The sequence below is a fragment of the Schistocerca piceifrons genome, chromosome 4 (assembly GCF_021461385.2).
Source record: "Schistocerca piceifrons isolate TAMUIC-IGC-003096 chromosome 4, iqSchPice1.1, whole genome shotgun sequence".
Classification (NCBI taxonomy): Eukaryota; Metazoa; Arthropoda; class Insecta; order Orthoptera; family Acrididae; genus Schistocerca; species Schistocerca piceifrons.
The window spans coordinates 546,381,961-546,396,803 of record NC_060141.1 but is presented as its reverse complement, the minus strand read 5'-3'; the positions used below and the strand labels follow the sequence as shown (position 1 = coordinate 546,396,803).

At 42.3% G+C, this 14,843-nt stretch overlaps 1 protein-coding gene across 1 annotated transcript in view; it reads right to left on the bottom strand.

Moving 5' to 3' along the window:
* Window positions 1-498: 498 nt before the first annotated feature.
* LOC124795994 overlaps window positions 499-14,843 on the bottom strand; it is a 32,527-nt gene continuing 18,182 nt past the window's right edge. The window contains exons 4-5 of the mRNA XM_047260075.1: window positions 9,564-9,746; window positions 499-728 (exon numbers count right to left, since the gene is read on the bottom strand). Coding sequence (XP_047116031.1) covers window positions 692-728; window positions 9,564-9,746 — 220 coding nt within the window. The 3' untranslated portion in view covers window positions 499-691. The remainder of the gene's footprint in view (window positions 729-9,563; window positions 9,747-14,843) is intronic.

Sequence of the window (14,843 nt, the reverse complement as noted above, 5' to 3'; positions counted from 1 at the left end):
ACCCACTCTCTAATCTTTCCTTGTATGTAGAACATAGGTGACGTTACTACTATGTTGTGCGGATGCGCTGAAATGCTAACCGTTTCTCTATCCAAGGACATAGCACACCTCACGCTGTCTCGGCTTGTATTGACTGCCGCCTTTATAGTGAACAAATATTAATGGCCAGAAGTGTTATGTCGGAATGATCTGTTGTATTTGCTTGCATTCAGCATCAACTGTTACTGTTTAAATATCATTGTTGCTGAAATTAAATTTCCAAATTGCTCAACTACTTTTTGTGGTAGTGTAGTAGTCTTCTGCTTGTACAGATGTAATCAGTTTCTAGCAGGAGAAAATAAAGAACAACGCAATAGAGTTGATTTCTTAAATTTTATGGCAACGTTGATACAAACAGCCAAGGCAACCACAAGATTAATTAAACACCTATATAATCTAGACATTAAATATTACACTCTCACGAAATTAGTAACTCCAGCTATTGAAAGGTACCAAAAATGTAATAAATACGACACTCATCCAGACAAAAGTGTTTCATGTGACTGAAGTCATTCTCCCAGTGCATATGGGATGTGAGACAAATCAACACTGCAGACGGTGCGAATCCACACGATCGGCGTACTTCATCACGTCAGCGTGCTGAGTGCTTGGAATCGGGGTCGTGGTTGCTTGCCGATGGCTGCACTACCGTTTACGGTAGCATGTACTTCAGAGTGGAGTCAACACATCTGCAAAAGAAAAGTTTTAATGACGCTATAGGAAATTTAGAGATCTGTATTTTGGAGAATACACATGGAGAACAGCGCTCGTGTATAACTCTACACAAGCGCCAGCTTCAACTACTGTATTACCTTCTCACACAGCACAAAGTTCAACTGCATACTATATACATCGACGCGACAGTCATAACACCACTAACGTTTCAAAAGCTCTATTACATACTACCTACATCGACGCCAGAGTCATAACACCCCTAACGTTTCAAATGCGATTCAGTATATCTAAGCTGCGTTTTCTCAAATAGAGGCAAATATTCTTTTTTCACTGCGACAATGTATTTCTTTAAAAAATGGCTCTGAGCACTATGCGACTCAACTGCTGAGGTCATCAGTCGCCTAGAACTTAGAACTAATTAAACCTAACTAACCTAAGGACAGCACACAACACCCAGCCATCACGAGGCACAGAAAATCCCCTACCCCGCCGGGAATCGAATCCGGGAACCCGGCCGGGTGGACGAACCGCCGAATTGCTCAACACGTGGGGCGTGAGGTCTCCACAGTACATCGATGTTGTTGCCAGTGGTCGGCGGAAGGTGCATGTGCCCGTCGACCTGGGACCGGACCGCAGCGACGCACGGATGCACGCCAAGACCGTAGGATCCTACGCAGTGCCGTAGGGGACCGCACCGCCACTTCCCAGCAAATTAGGGACACTGTTGCTCCTGGGGTATCGGCGAGGACCATTCGCAACCGTCTCCATGAAGCTGGGCTACGGTCCCGCACACCGTTAGGCCGTCTTCCGCTCACGCCCCAACATCGTGCAGCCCGCCTCCAGTGGTGTCGCGACAGGCGTGAATGGAGGGACGAATGGAGACGTGTCGTCTTCAGCGATGAGAGTCGCTTCTGCCTTGGTGCCAATGATGGTCGTATGCGTGTTTGGCGCCGTGCAGGTGAGCGCCACAATCAGGACTGCATACGAGCGAGGCACACAGGGCCAACACCCGGCATCATGGTGTGGGGAGCGATCTCCTACACTGGCCGTACACCACTGGTGATCGTCGAGGGGACACTGAATAGTGCACGGTACATCCAAACCGTCATCGAACCCATCGTTCTACCATTCCTAGACCGGCAAGGGAACTTGCTCTTCCAACAGGACAATGCACGTCCGCATGTATCCCGTGCCACCCAACGTGCTCTAGAAGGTGTAAGTCAACTACCCTGGCCAGCAAGATCTCCGGATCTGTCCCCCATTGAGCATGTTTGGGACTGGATGAAGCGTCGTCTCACGCGGTCTGCACGTCCAGCACGAACGCTGGTCCAACTGAGGCGCCGGGTGGAAATGGCATGGCAAGCCGTTCCACAGGACTACATACAGCATCTCTACGATCGTCTCCATGGGAGAATAGCAGCCTGCATTGCTGCGAAAGGTGGATATACACTGTACTAGTGTCGACATTGTGCATGCTCTGTTGCCTGTGTCTATGTGCCTGTGGTTCTGTCAGTGTGATCATGTGATGTAACTGACCCCAGGAATGTGTCAATAAAGTATCCCCTTCCTGGGACAATGAATTCACGGTGTTCTTATTTCAATTTCCAGGAGTGTAGATAGGAGCAATAAAATTAAGTTACATTCTCGAATTGTAAAGAATGCTTCTACAAGGCGCTTAATACAATAACTTAACGGCTCATAGTTATAATAATTATTTCCATTGTACACTAGTGAAGATACCTAAAATAATTAGGCGACACATTCGTTCTCAAGAAACAAAAATAAAATTGTTGCATCGGAAGAATAGGTAATTTTTAATTGTAATCTCAAGACAAAACTACAGCTGCTTCTACGTCCTTGTAGAGAAGCACCGTTGTATTAACGACGCAGTAAAGCATTAGCCTAATCGTCTGCTATAATTTTCCTAGAATCTCGTATGTCACTTTGAATTAATGATACAATTTTATGCCTGTTCTGACTTAGCCACGGAGCATGGCGTGGAACATTAAATGTAAGATTGGATGAACGGAAGCGGTAAATAGGCAGTAGCATAAACACAATTAAAATACGAATCAAGTCACCGATGTAATTATGAAAAAACTTCTTGTTATTAGAAGCTACAAGAAAACTGGTTATTTTACGTAAACAATTTTATATTCCATCTCGATTCTACAAATTAGTGCATAAAGGAAGTCGGATACGGATTACGTAATCACTCCGTTAGCGTTAACGGGACACAGGTCGCTAATCTTGGCTTTTAGCTGTTCGAATCATTAAAGCTGGAACACGTCCGCAGATTAAAAGAAATGGAAACCCTTATCGACTGTGGTTTGTCAGCGCAGTCAGCCCCGTGTTCACGTTAACTGATGGCAGAAAACCGTGGGAATTATAAATCTCTATAACCTCATACGGCTTTGAACCCTGTACTGAGTACCACATGTACACTTGGTGATAGATTGCCTAGCACGAAGGCCCGATTTGATCGCTCGTGTGTGCTATAGAAGTCGTATTACTGAAAACGAAAGTGTGTTGCTGTGCACGTTGCTGTGATAGTTTTCATTCCGAAGAAGCCCTGTTGATGCAGCTTCCCACGCTACTGTTACCCTGCGCGCGTCCTGTCATCTCTGCGTAAGTACTGAATTGATTTACTGTAGTGCGCCCTCCGTGTCAGAGCTGGTTAATCTCTTCACACAACATACATTGGTCAAAACAACTGGATGATCAGTCGAGATAGGAACACTACATAAATTTGGGGCTGACATGTGAGAATGTGCTTAGAAAAAAGCCGTGGAAATCAATTATAATGGGAGTGAAATAACGAATAATCAACACATAGATAAGAGAATATTAATTTAGACAATCAAAGATGAAAGGTGAATAAGAGCCAAAGAAATAAACAGAAGAATAAACTGGCTTTGCTTGATTTTGGCAAACAGTTTCAATTCTGAGATCCCTGTGTGCTGATATGGAAATTTTACAGTCAATACATACTACCAGTTTTGGCTTGTATAAGGAAACACGATAGTTATTCAGCGAGAAAAAGGCAGATGTTTGATGAGATTTGCTAGAAGAGGTAGAAAACAAATAAATGTGTGACAAAGCAGACTCAAGTAGAAAACATATTTGTGTCTGTATTGAAAATGGAGGAACGCAGGACATATAACCAAGCGAATGGTTGGTTGACGGACCAAGGGAGGTTTCTGATGGACTTTTGTCATTCAGAATGTCACATATTACATTATAAACTGATCCATGTCTGATTCGAGCATCAAAGCGTCCACTTCTCTTGTGATTCCCGGTTTTTCACGGAGAGGTGGTAATCCGCACTTGTTTTACTGCAATGGGAGCCTATTTATCGCCTAAGCCCGGCATCGTACAATGGTACAACTCTGCTGTACAATGGAACAAACTCAGACTTGTATTGTTGCTGCGCTGTTTCCCTTCAGATGTAGAAAGTGGAATGCTGCACTATGCTACACCTTATAAAGGGGGTGAGCCGTACTGTTTTCGCCCATCTGGCGGTAATGTGACGTTGGGATTTCTTTGTCCGTAAAGCAACCATTTAAAAAAATAATAAAGTAGTTCTGTTTTTTTAGATGTGATAGAATTGTATGACGACTACTCGTAGTACAAAAGTAACGGAGCAGTCGGGTGAGAGGTTTCAAGCGACCTTTCTCGTAAATGAATCTCGCTTCTTCATCGTGCTGTCTGGTACCCCATAACACATTACACGCTCGTTCAAATTATGATACGATCGCTTACTTAAACTTAAAACCCTTTCACACTTTTTTTGGGCTCGTCACACAGCTTTTTGTTCTGCTGAGAGGTGGATGGGACTCTTCCTGTATGCTTTCACTATATGGTGACTTTGCAACAGTTCTCTCATGACGTGACCTCAGCTTATACCGTTCGCCGCCTCCAATATGTACGCAAAGAGAAGGAGCGCCTATACCGTTCTGTGCAGGTAGTCGAAAACAGAGACTATACGTAAGATTATATTTATCCACCACTTTATTTCGATCCAGTGCAGTGATTGAAAACCTGAGGGGTAAACTGTAATTTTCTGAAGCGTATAAATGAAGAGCCTCAGTTTTGTATAAATCATCAATCTAAATAATTTTTTGAAGATCATTACAGTTATCTCTATTTCGTAAGACCCCGATACAGAATACATAAGTTACAAATAATTACATTATTTCAACTACTGGGATTAACGCATAATATGGTAGTAGTTACAGCTTGTGAAACGAGTGTATGAACATCTTCCACACCTTGTCCACCCAGTACGCATGTACTTTGTATCATGCATCATTGACAGTAAAATTAAGACATATAGATCACATATTCTTAAATATCTCATGAAACTGTCTTCTCCATGCTATAGATACTCTCCGCAATAGATTACAAGTTGCTTCATTACTCACTGCGCAACAATAAACGAACTAATTGACAACACAACAGTAACTATGCAATGGCCACTACATTGTTGCAGACCTTCCACTATATTATTATTATTAATGTTAGTGACACAAAACATTCGAAACCTGACGTCTTCCATTTTCTGACAGTTCAGAAGTAAGGAATCCAGAAATCAAGTGATTTATCAACAGTACGCCTACGTACATACATTTTAATGTGGTTGATTTTAAGTGAGGAAGCAGGGAGTGAGTGAAGTAAGTGCCGCTAGGTAGAGGAATGGTGCAGAGGAAGCTTGTTTTGTAATAAGTGCATATGCCGATAGTTAGATTCCATTTCTGATAATTTGTTAGTAGCACTCGTTATGTCCTGGGAATTGCTTCATCATTCTCACTGACTCATTAGATTAACACCTACACAAACTAAATATCATTTATCTTTTAAAAATGAAAATGTTCAAAGAAAATTCTTTTAGATTCTTGAGTTAGGTGGATGAAGGGAGGGGGGCGGGGAGGGATGATCCTAGTTAATATTTGATGGTACTCAGGAGCCTCAGAAAGATAGGGTGCCACTGATCTAGAGCCTATGTTAACCTAATTTGTCAACAGAAGTGCTTGAAGGATGAAGCAAATAAAAAAGAAAACACACATACAAGGAGAGACAGGAGGGAAGAATAACAGGAAACATAATAGCAATTATTATAATATCAGAAAAGAATTTTAATTTATTTGAAGATTTGTTCCTCGCATAGCCCAAGGTCAGAGTAGTAATTTATATCAGTGACAGTCAGAGACGCTCATGGTACGCAGTTTTTACAAAGTCGCAGTTCATATGTCAGTTACTTCTCGTTACACATTATGAAAAATATTAACTCAATGTCGTCTGTCATGACGGTAAGATAGGAAGGAAGACATTTTGTTCGCAGCAACCCACCAGTGTACTATACAAGAGTTACAAGATTTGCAATTAAAAGTGCGAGAATATTTAAAACTTACTCTTCTTATTACGTAGCTAAAGGTGCCCATACTTAAATATGTGGAAATTTCGCATTGAGGGGGATGGCAAAATATCTAGCGAGTTGATTGTTGTGCGCATAGAGCCTTCAATATTTGTACGATTTGTTTTCCACAGACTAATTAAAAAATAAATAACGATGCTAACAGTCAGTCCAATAAATTCGGTACCGCTCTGCACCTTACGGATATACGTAGCCAGTCACAATACGATGACAGACAAAATTAAAAATAATTCAACAGTAATATCAAATACTACTGAAATAACAACTAAACTACGATATCACTCAGTAGAGGATGTTTAATAACTGTACAAGTGACCTCTGTCAGCAGAGGAGCACTGCATGACATGTGAAGCACCAGAAGACTTCGTCAGGTATCAACGTAACTTTGTGATGGTTACACGTCATCGGAGGGAATGTAACTGATCAACGTTGCAATTCTGTGTGAGAGGTCACCACAAGCCATTAGTGTAGTTCATCTTTAGCGCTGTAGTCAGACCTGGTAACTTTTATAAAGGGCACGAACAGCGTCAGAAACTGAGGGATGGCCATGAACGAAACGGAGATGCAACCTACTCGGATGAGACAGCGTTATCATAACCCGAGAGAGTTCAAAGGGCCCTCATTGTGGGTCTCCGGTTGACCGGCCGGTTAGATCATGCAGTATGGAGATTTTTGTGACATTCTGATGTGACAGGGGCCCGACATTGGACTGCATAGGAACGTGGGGGCAGGGATACTCACCTGCAAGATCCCGGTCGACAACATGCGACCACCACCAGGGAAGATCGCCGTATTGTGCACAGACTGCATCGCAACCATTTCACATCTGTGCCTGTCGTCAGAGAACAAATAATGGACTACCTGCTAAACTGTTTCTCAGGCGCCAAACTGATCAGAGATTAGCAGCAGCCATACGAGGGAATTATCGCCCCATGCGTCCGCTGCCGTTGGCACTACAACACAAACGGCTGCGTATGTAGTGGTGCAGAAGAGGCGAGCGTAGATTGCTGATGAACAACGTCACATAGTGTTCAGCGATATACCGCGGTTTCACAGTACCCCGGAGGTCCACCGTCGGCGAGCATGGCGACGATCTCAAGAGAGATCTTACTTTCGAAAGAGAGATACACCTGTGGGAAGCCATTCGGTATGACTTTAGAACACGGCTGGTGGTAACTGAGGGAACTCTGACGGCACAGTAGTACGACATGCATATCCTGCATCCTCTTGTGTTTACCTATCAAATGACAGTATCTCGGTGCCACTTTTCAACAGGACAATGAATGTCCACACTAAGCATGCGTTTATATGAATTTACTGCGTGATGTTGAGGTATTCCCATGGTCAACATTATTCCCAGGTTCGTCCTCCACACAGCATTTGAGGGAAGAATTCGACGTCGGTGCCAGTGCCAGTACACACGATATCAAGACTGTTGGCCAGCTTGCTCTGGGAGAGGATACAACGCCTTTACGGCACCTTGCTCCAACGGACCAATGAATAAACGCAGGCCAGAGGGAATTCGACGGCAGTTTGCGTGATACTGTCAAGTTCTTTATAGCCCTGACTCGATTTTGAAATCACCGAAATAACATCACATACCCTATCAACCTATAAGGTTTAATTTGGTTTTCTACTCCCCTTCTGGGTGCTTTTTTCCACACAGTGTACACTGGTGTAACAAAAATCATGGGATAGCGATATGCCCGTATACAGACGGTGGTAGCATCACGTACACAAGGTATAAAAGAACAGTGCACTGGCAGAACTGTCATTTGTACTCAGGTGATTCACTTGATAGAGTTTCCGACGTGATTGTGGCCGCACGACATGAGTTAACAGACTTTGAATGAGGAATTGTAGTTGGAGTAAGAGGTAAGGAATGTTCCAATTCGAAAATCGTTTGTAAATTCAATATTCCGAGATCCACAACATCAAGAGCGGGCCGAGAATAACAAATTTCAGGCATTACTTCTCACCACGAACAGCGTAGTGACCGACGGCCTTCATTTAACACCTAGAGCAGCAGCGTGTGTGTGGAGTAGGCACTGCTAAGAGACAAGGCAGGACGCACAACGAACGTATTCGTTAGGACAGTGCTGCCAAGTTTGGCGTTTATGGCCGATATGCGAGTGCCTTTGCTAACAGCGAGACATCGTCTGCATCTCCTTTACTGGGTTAGTGACACTATCGGTTGGATCCTAGACGACTGGAAAACCGTGGTCTGGTCAGGTGAGTGCAAAGTTCAGTTGGTAAGAGCTGATGGTAGGGTCCGAGTGTGGCGTAGACCCCGCGTAGCCATGGACCCAGGTGTCTGTGGCTCCATAATGATGTGGGCTGTGTTTTCATGGATTGGAATGGATCTTCTGGCCCAAATGAACTGATCACAGGCTGCAAACAGTTATGCTCAGCTACTTGGAAACCATTTGCAGCCATTCGTGGTCTTCGTGTTCCCAAACAACGATGGAATTTCTATGGACGGCAGTGCGCCATGTCACGGGATCACAGTTGTCTGCGATTAATTTGAAGAACATTCTGGACAGTTCGGGTAATGATTTGTCCACCCGTCGAACATTTATGGGACATAATCGAGAGGTCAGTTCGTGCACAATATTCTGCACCGGCAACACTTTTGCAATTATGGACGGCTATATTGTAGAGACAGTGAGGCTGAATTTTCTTGAAGGGGACTTCCAACGACTTGCTGAGTCCATGCCACGTCGAGCTGCTGCGCTACACCGAGCATATTTGGAAGTACCCCATGACTTTTATCACCTCAGTGTATATTGAGCAGTAACGTCCATAACCAGTATTACGAAGAAAACTTTCCGGATGATTTTAATTCCTTTGGAACCTTACGCGTGACTTTCGTAAATGATTTTGGGGTGGCTCCCCAATGAACTGGTTGATCCCCGCCTCTAAAACCCTCTCTACCGACAAATGGACTGTGGCCGAACGGTTCTAGGCGCTTCAGCCCGGAACCGCACTGCTTATTAAATGTGAATGGAAATTAGGGCCCCTTGCAAAAACAGCAGCAACCAATAATTTACATATTCATATAGTTCATTAAACACAATAAGATTCTGGGGAGCAGTGACACAGCTGTCTTCTCCGCGAGTGTTGCCGAATCCTGCCTTCGGCGTATATGTGTGTGGTGTCCTTATATTAGTTGGGTTTAAGTAGTTCTAAGTCTAGGGAACTGATGACCTCAGATGTTAAGTCCCATAGTGCATAGAGCCATTTTTGACAAATGGAAGAAGATCGATTGTAACATTGCCCCGAAATTTGCCAATGAGTGACCGAATGTTTACATTGCAGATTTTGTGGACTTCGACAGTACACATAAATTATGTTTAACGCCAAACTGAATACCAAGGGTCTACGTTTCGGTCTCTTCATTGCTATGGATACTTACGCAGCAGTGGTAACGTTGAAGGTCTGACTGCCAGGACACCTGTACATTTCCGGAGACATGCCATCTCCCTTCTGTATGCAGATGTAGTAGATGGCTGGGTTCTCTGGGACAATGCCCACCTGTCCCAGCTGCGTACAAGGCGTGATGGGGCCTTCGGTGCAGACTCGATCGGATGTCGTCAGGCTGTCAACATAAAGCAGGATTTAATTTTAAAGAATTGCCGACCGCATCACATCAGAAGCATAGGTCAGGGGCTGTGACATTGCAGTTTCTTTTAGGTATGGCGAATGTTGAAACAAACGCACCATTACACCACAAAAAAATTACACCTGGAAAGGATTTCATGCTATTCATTTAGGAATCACATCGTTGTTATCTGATCAAACTGCTTACCACACATTCTACTGAAGTGGTCCAAAAATGGTTATAACCGCTCAGCTGAATCAACTCCTAAAGCGAGCTTCTTCGTTTGATTGAAAGTCTAAGTTTTTTTCTGTACTGTCGTGAATTTTTGGCGAACTGTCTTCCTCCACAAACGTACTGCTATTAATTTTGTAAGTTCGTTTTGTTTTATAATTCTACCATCTGTCATAATTTTCACTGATATACCATCATTTTCTGACATTATACCTTATTTAAATCAAGCGAGATAGCACAGTATTAAAGACAATGGAACTGCGTTCGAAAGAATTGGTGTTCAGTGCCACGCCAGCCTTCCATTTATGGATTTTCCATGGTCTCTCTAAATTGGTTTAAGCCAATGGTACGAGGGTTCCCCCCCATCTTATTCCATACCGACGATCTGCACCATCTCTAACCTCGTCGTCCACGAAACGTTAAACCACAATCTTCCTATCTCTCCCCTTTCTTCATATCTCGATTGGCTATGCTTAAATCATGTAGCATACCTACACCAATGCTATTATTTGCATTATTAAGTAAACATAATATCTGTTGTTTATTGAAAATGTGCTGATATGTCTAGCGTTTTAAATTATGTAATCGTGCCGACCTACTTTGATGTGTACATGACAACAAGAGCGATTCAGATCAATAGATTATGACAATATATAATTCCTGACTGTTCGCACATTGAATAAAGTAATAATTTTTATTGCTACGGAGATGGCTCGTCAGTGAGATGAAGCTGGTAATCAGTAAAGAAATTTTAGCGATTCTGACATAGGATTTTTATCCGCACACTTTAACATAACAAATCACCGTCTTCCAGTATGACAGTGTTAAATAACAACGTGTTGTTTAGTTGTTTTAGCGCCCTATATAGCCGTAACCTCGTAGTTTCTTTTCCCATAGCCCTGTGCTGTAAGTCAGTAAGCCACCTTCAACGATCTCGGTGCTGATGTATGCATTTAACATCAAATATGTTAAGAAGACACTTCTTTTTTTTGCATAGGCAGTGGTTAAATTAATGAAATACCTTTCTTAATGTTTGGATTATCTACAGTTTCGATTGCTCTGCATGTAGCAGAAGGGGGGCAGGTCACAGTTGATTGACCATATGCGGAATTAACAAATATGAAGCAAATTTCGACATGAAGTACATTTCAGATATGGTGCATACATGTACCTTACTTCAAATGCAGATTATACTTAATACTTTTAAACACTTTATAGAGACGAGAACATTTCGAAAGTAATGTCAGATTAGGTATATAAACCTTTTCGAGCAATGAAAAGTGGAATAGCGCCAAGGACTGCAAAAGGAACTTCCAAAGTCATTTATAGAATGTATGCGACAGAAAACATCTCACCAAAACTGGAGCAATGTTATAACTGATTGAACAGTCCACGAGTGTGCTGCCGGTCCATAGCGTCCAACGGGCATAGTATTTCGGCAACTTGTATGAACGTTCCAATAGTTATGCAAAGATCGAAAACTTGCAAAGGATAGACTAAGTTCGAGAACTGCGTCAAACAGTCTGTGTTGGAGATCACAACCGCCACAACGTTTACTTTAATGCTATTGCTTGTATTAGACTTGATCGGACTATGTCAGTGTCGTAGTAACAGGAAATGACACATGATGGTACATGGGCCCTAACGTTTCGCCTTACATCCTGGTTAGTATATGTAATATGGGAAGGTGTCATTAGAAATGTGCAGTAGCAACTTCGATCCATGTACAGTGGAGACTTTTATCCAGCAGTGGGAGTGAAATGTCTGGTCGTAATGATGAATAATATTGCCATACGACGACTAACCGAAAAACAGGGAATAATCGCCAATGACTAGAGAAGAGCTATATCTTCAAATTATGCGTACAAGGTAAATGGAAATAAGTGGTGCCTTGTCAGAAAATACCCAACACAGGCCACTGAAAGAGGAACGCTTTTTCGTAAATATTATCTCTGATATGGCCTTTATGTCAACAAAAAAATTAATATCATTTGATGAAATGAAAGAAATCGTTGATTCCATCTAGTCGCAACACACAATACAATACACAACACACCACCAAGTGGGGTTTCAAGAAGAACTGAAATAAGAGATCCGCCTTCACGAAATGTGACAGGAGCCTTTCAAGTGAAATAGTCTACCGAGTCAGCTACCCAGCCACAATATACTGGGTAACTCAAAAGTTTAAACGTGCCACTGATTCCATTCCATTGACGTACACGTCACCAAGAGTATATGAATTCTATTCAGTTCTGTGTGAGCTGACGCAAAAAATATATTAATGATCCCCACTAAAAGAACCGCTTGCTCGCTTAGGAGAGCTGCGGGTGGTTTAGAACTAGTACCAGTTGCAGTATCACTCTCCAGTAAAGTGGTAAATGTGTGCAGTCTCTTGTATGGAAACACCCCAGCGAGATGGGCCAACGTGGGGAAGTGGGCAGCGCACAAATACCTGCTTTGAGTTAGTTTACATCCGAACGAACTGTTATAGTGTCCTGATTCCAACTACTACAGTTTCTCTGACCAATAAAATTTCTTTTTAGCACATTCTTATTAAATGTGAATGGAAATTAGGGCCCCTTGCAAAAACAGCAGCAACCAATAATTTACATATTAATATAGTTCATTAAACACAATAAGATTCTGGGGAGCAGTGACACAGCTGTCTTCTCCGCGAGTGTTGCCGAATCTGAGCCTACCCCTTGACATGGCTTCTGTACATGGCCAGTTCATTCTACTGCAATAGTAGCAGCGTTGTCGCACTTGAAAAGAATGAGAGGAATGTTCTCTGTTCCGTAAAGAGCTCAAACGCATGGTATTACACATCCTTCTAAAACTTGCATGTATTTCGATATTGAGAAATGTTACGCCACCAGTTGTCAAATGCGTGATATTTTTACGACAAGATGTTTCGGGATTACCTTATCCCGTTATCAAATTCTTTGGTGGATGGAAATGGCTGCCTTCAGTTTGCAGCTGTACTTTGAGTGTATAACACGCCAACAAGACATCTTCTAGGAAGAGTTTTGTATTCTACAATGCATATTTGCTGCTGGACTTTTACTTTTGAAGAAGCCTAAAGGTACAGACGCTTTTGGGTATGTTATACTGCATGACGATATAAACATTTTCGTATGGTTGAAAGTACATGTAGTATCGCGTTTCATTGGTTGGTTTCTGTAGTATCGCAACTTATCGATACTGCCGGAGCCGCGAGCGGCGCTTTTTACATCGCCACTAATGAAGAAACTTCAGTCCGTCGACCAATGAAAAGAGCCAGGACGGTGTTGTAAGCGGCGGGCACCTGGGCTCCAGTCTGCTAGTTCAATATTACTTCTAGTCGAGTCGCTAGTTGGTGCCGAACTTTTCAACTACCGACATAACATTTAGTGCACATAGGTGCACTCCCGATTCGAGCCTCTGCTTATAGCTAACCGCGGCTGCCACAAGTTGTCAAAAGAGTAGCATTTCTTCAACCACAAGTTGAGTACAATATTTTTAATGAAAGTGAACACGTGTCAACTAATCTTATCCTTGTCTGTCCAGATTACTGAGAAAAGAGACCCTCTGGCTATCTTCCACCCACTTATAATTATCAATGAGGGCGTAACACTTGGCTCCTCGGGAGATAACGGTTACCGACTCTCAACATAACCGTCTCTTTATTTTGCAGTACTTGATAATAAGATAATGTGTCACAATTATCACACATTTGACAACTGCTGGCGTAACATTCCCAATTCCGTTTCGTGTGACGGTTGTACGATGGCTTCACAACATATGCAGTGGCTGCGAGAGGTGTGTGTATCTGCGAAGATGAGCGGGTATTAAGTGTTGATCGCGAGGAGAGGAGATGGGGAGTCGTAGCGGGTTTGTTGTGGCAGTGAGCCTGTACAGAAAGGACGGAGAACTTGGTGCTCTTGAGGATTGTTTTATTGATGTGATGGAAGATACTATTATGCCAAACGGAAAATTTAACACAGACATCCAAATAACGAATTTCTTGCGATTTTTAAAAACTTTTTTATGGTCAGTGTTAATGGATTTGAAAGAATGAATTTTCACGTTGTGTTACATTTTCCTATTTTTCCTGTGTTGATATTTCGTTATTGTAATTTGTAATGAAATATTTTCTTACAGCTTGCTAAGCCTTCAGTGGTGGACTTTTATGAATGGAATAGAGTCAAGAAATTTTTATGAGATGGCTTTCTTTTTTAATACAGATTCTTGACAAGTATTTTTGTCTATTGAGTAATTAGGATTATCCTACGTCAGTATGAAGCTCCCATTACCTGATGAACACTCCTTTTTATGACGGATAAATTTTACAAGAAACAAGTTTGCAGTGCATGTGTTTAAGAGATCGTATTGCACTAGCTCGATTCTCTGTAGTTAGCAGCAAATCAGAACTTGAGACACACCTTTTCTTCTTGCTTCTCAAGAGCAGTAGCACAGGGCTTTCACTTGCGGCACAGATAAACCACATACAGCAAATATCAAATTTCAATCTCACAGGGTCGATTGACAGCGTTGAAAACAATTACTATCACTAGTGTCTAAAATCTCTTAAAAAAATAAAAAAACAGTCGAATTTACTTTTGCAACAGTTTACATTCATAAAGAGACTATACATGCAGGAAGAGACAACTCAAAAGTAGAGGTTACAAGTGCACATTCACATAATCTTATCTCTCTTATTTGCTAAGATAACTTACAATTGCACTTCTCCGACTCTGGAAGCCTTTTCTGAAGGAATTAGTCTGGAGTGTAGCCTTGTAAGGAAATAACGTCAACGATAAGGAATTCAAATAAGAGGAGACTAGTGGGTTTTGAAATGTGAGGCTAGAGAAGTGTGCCACAGAT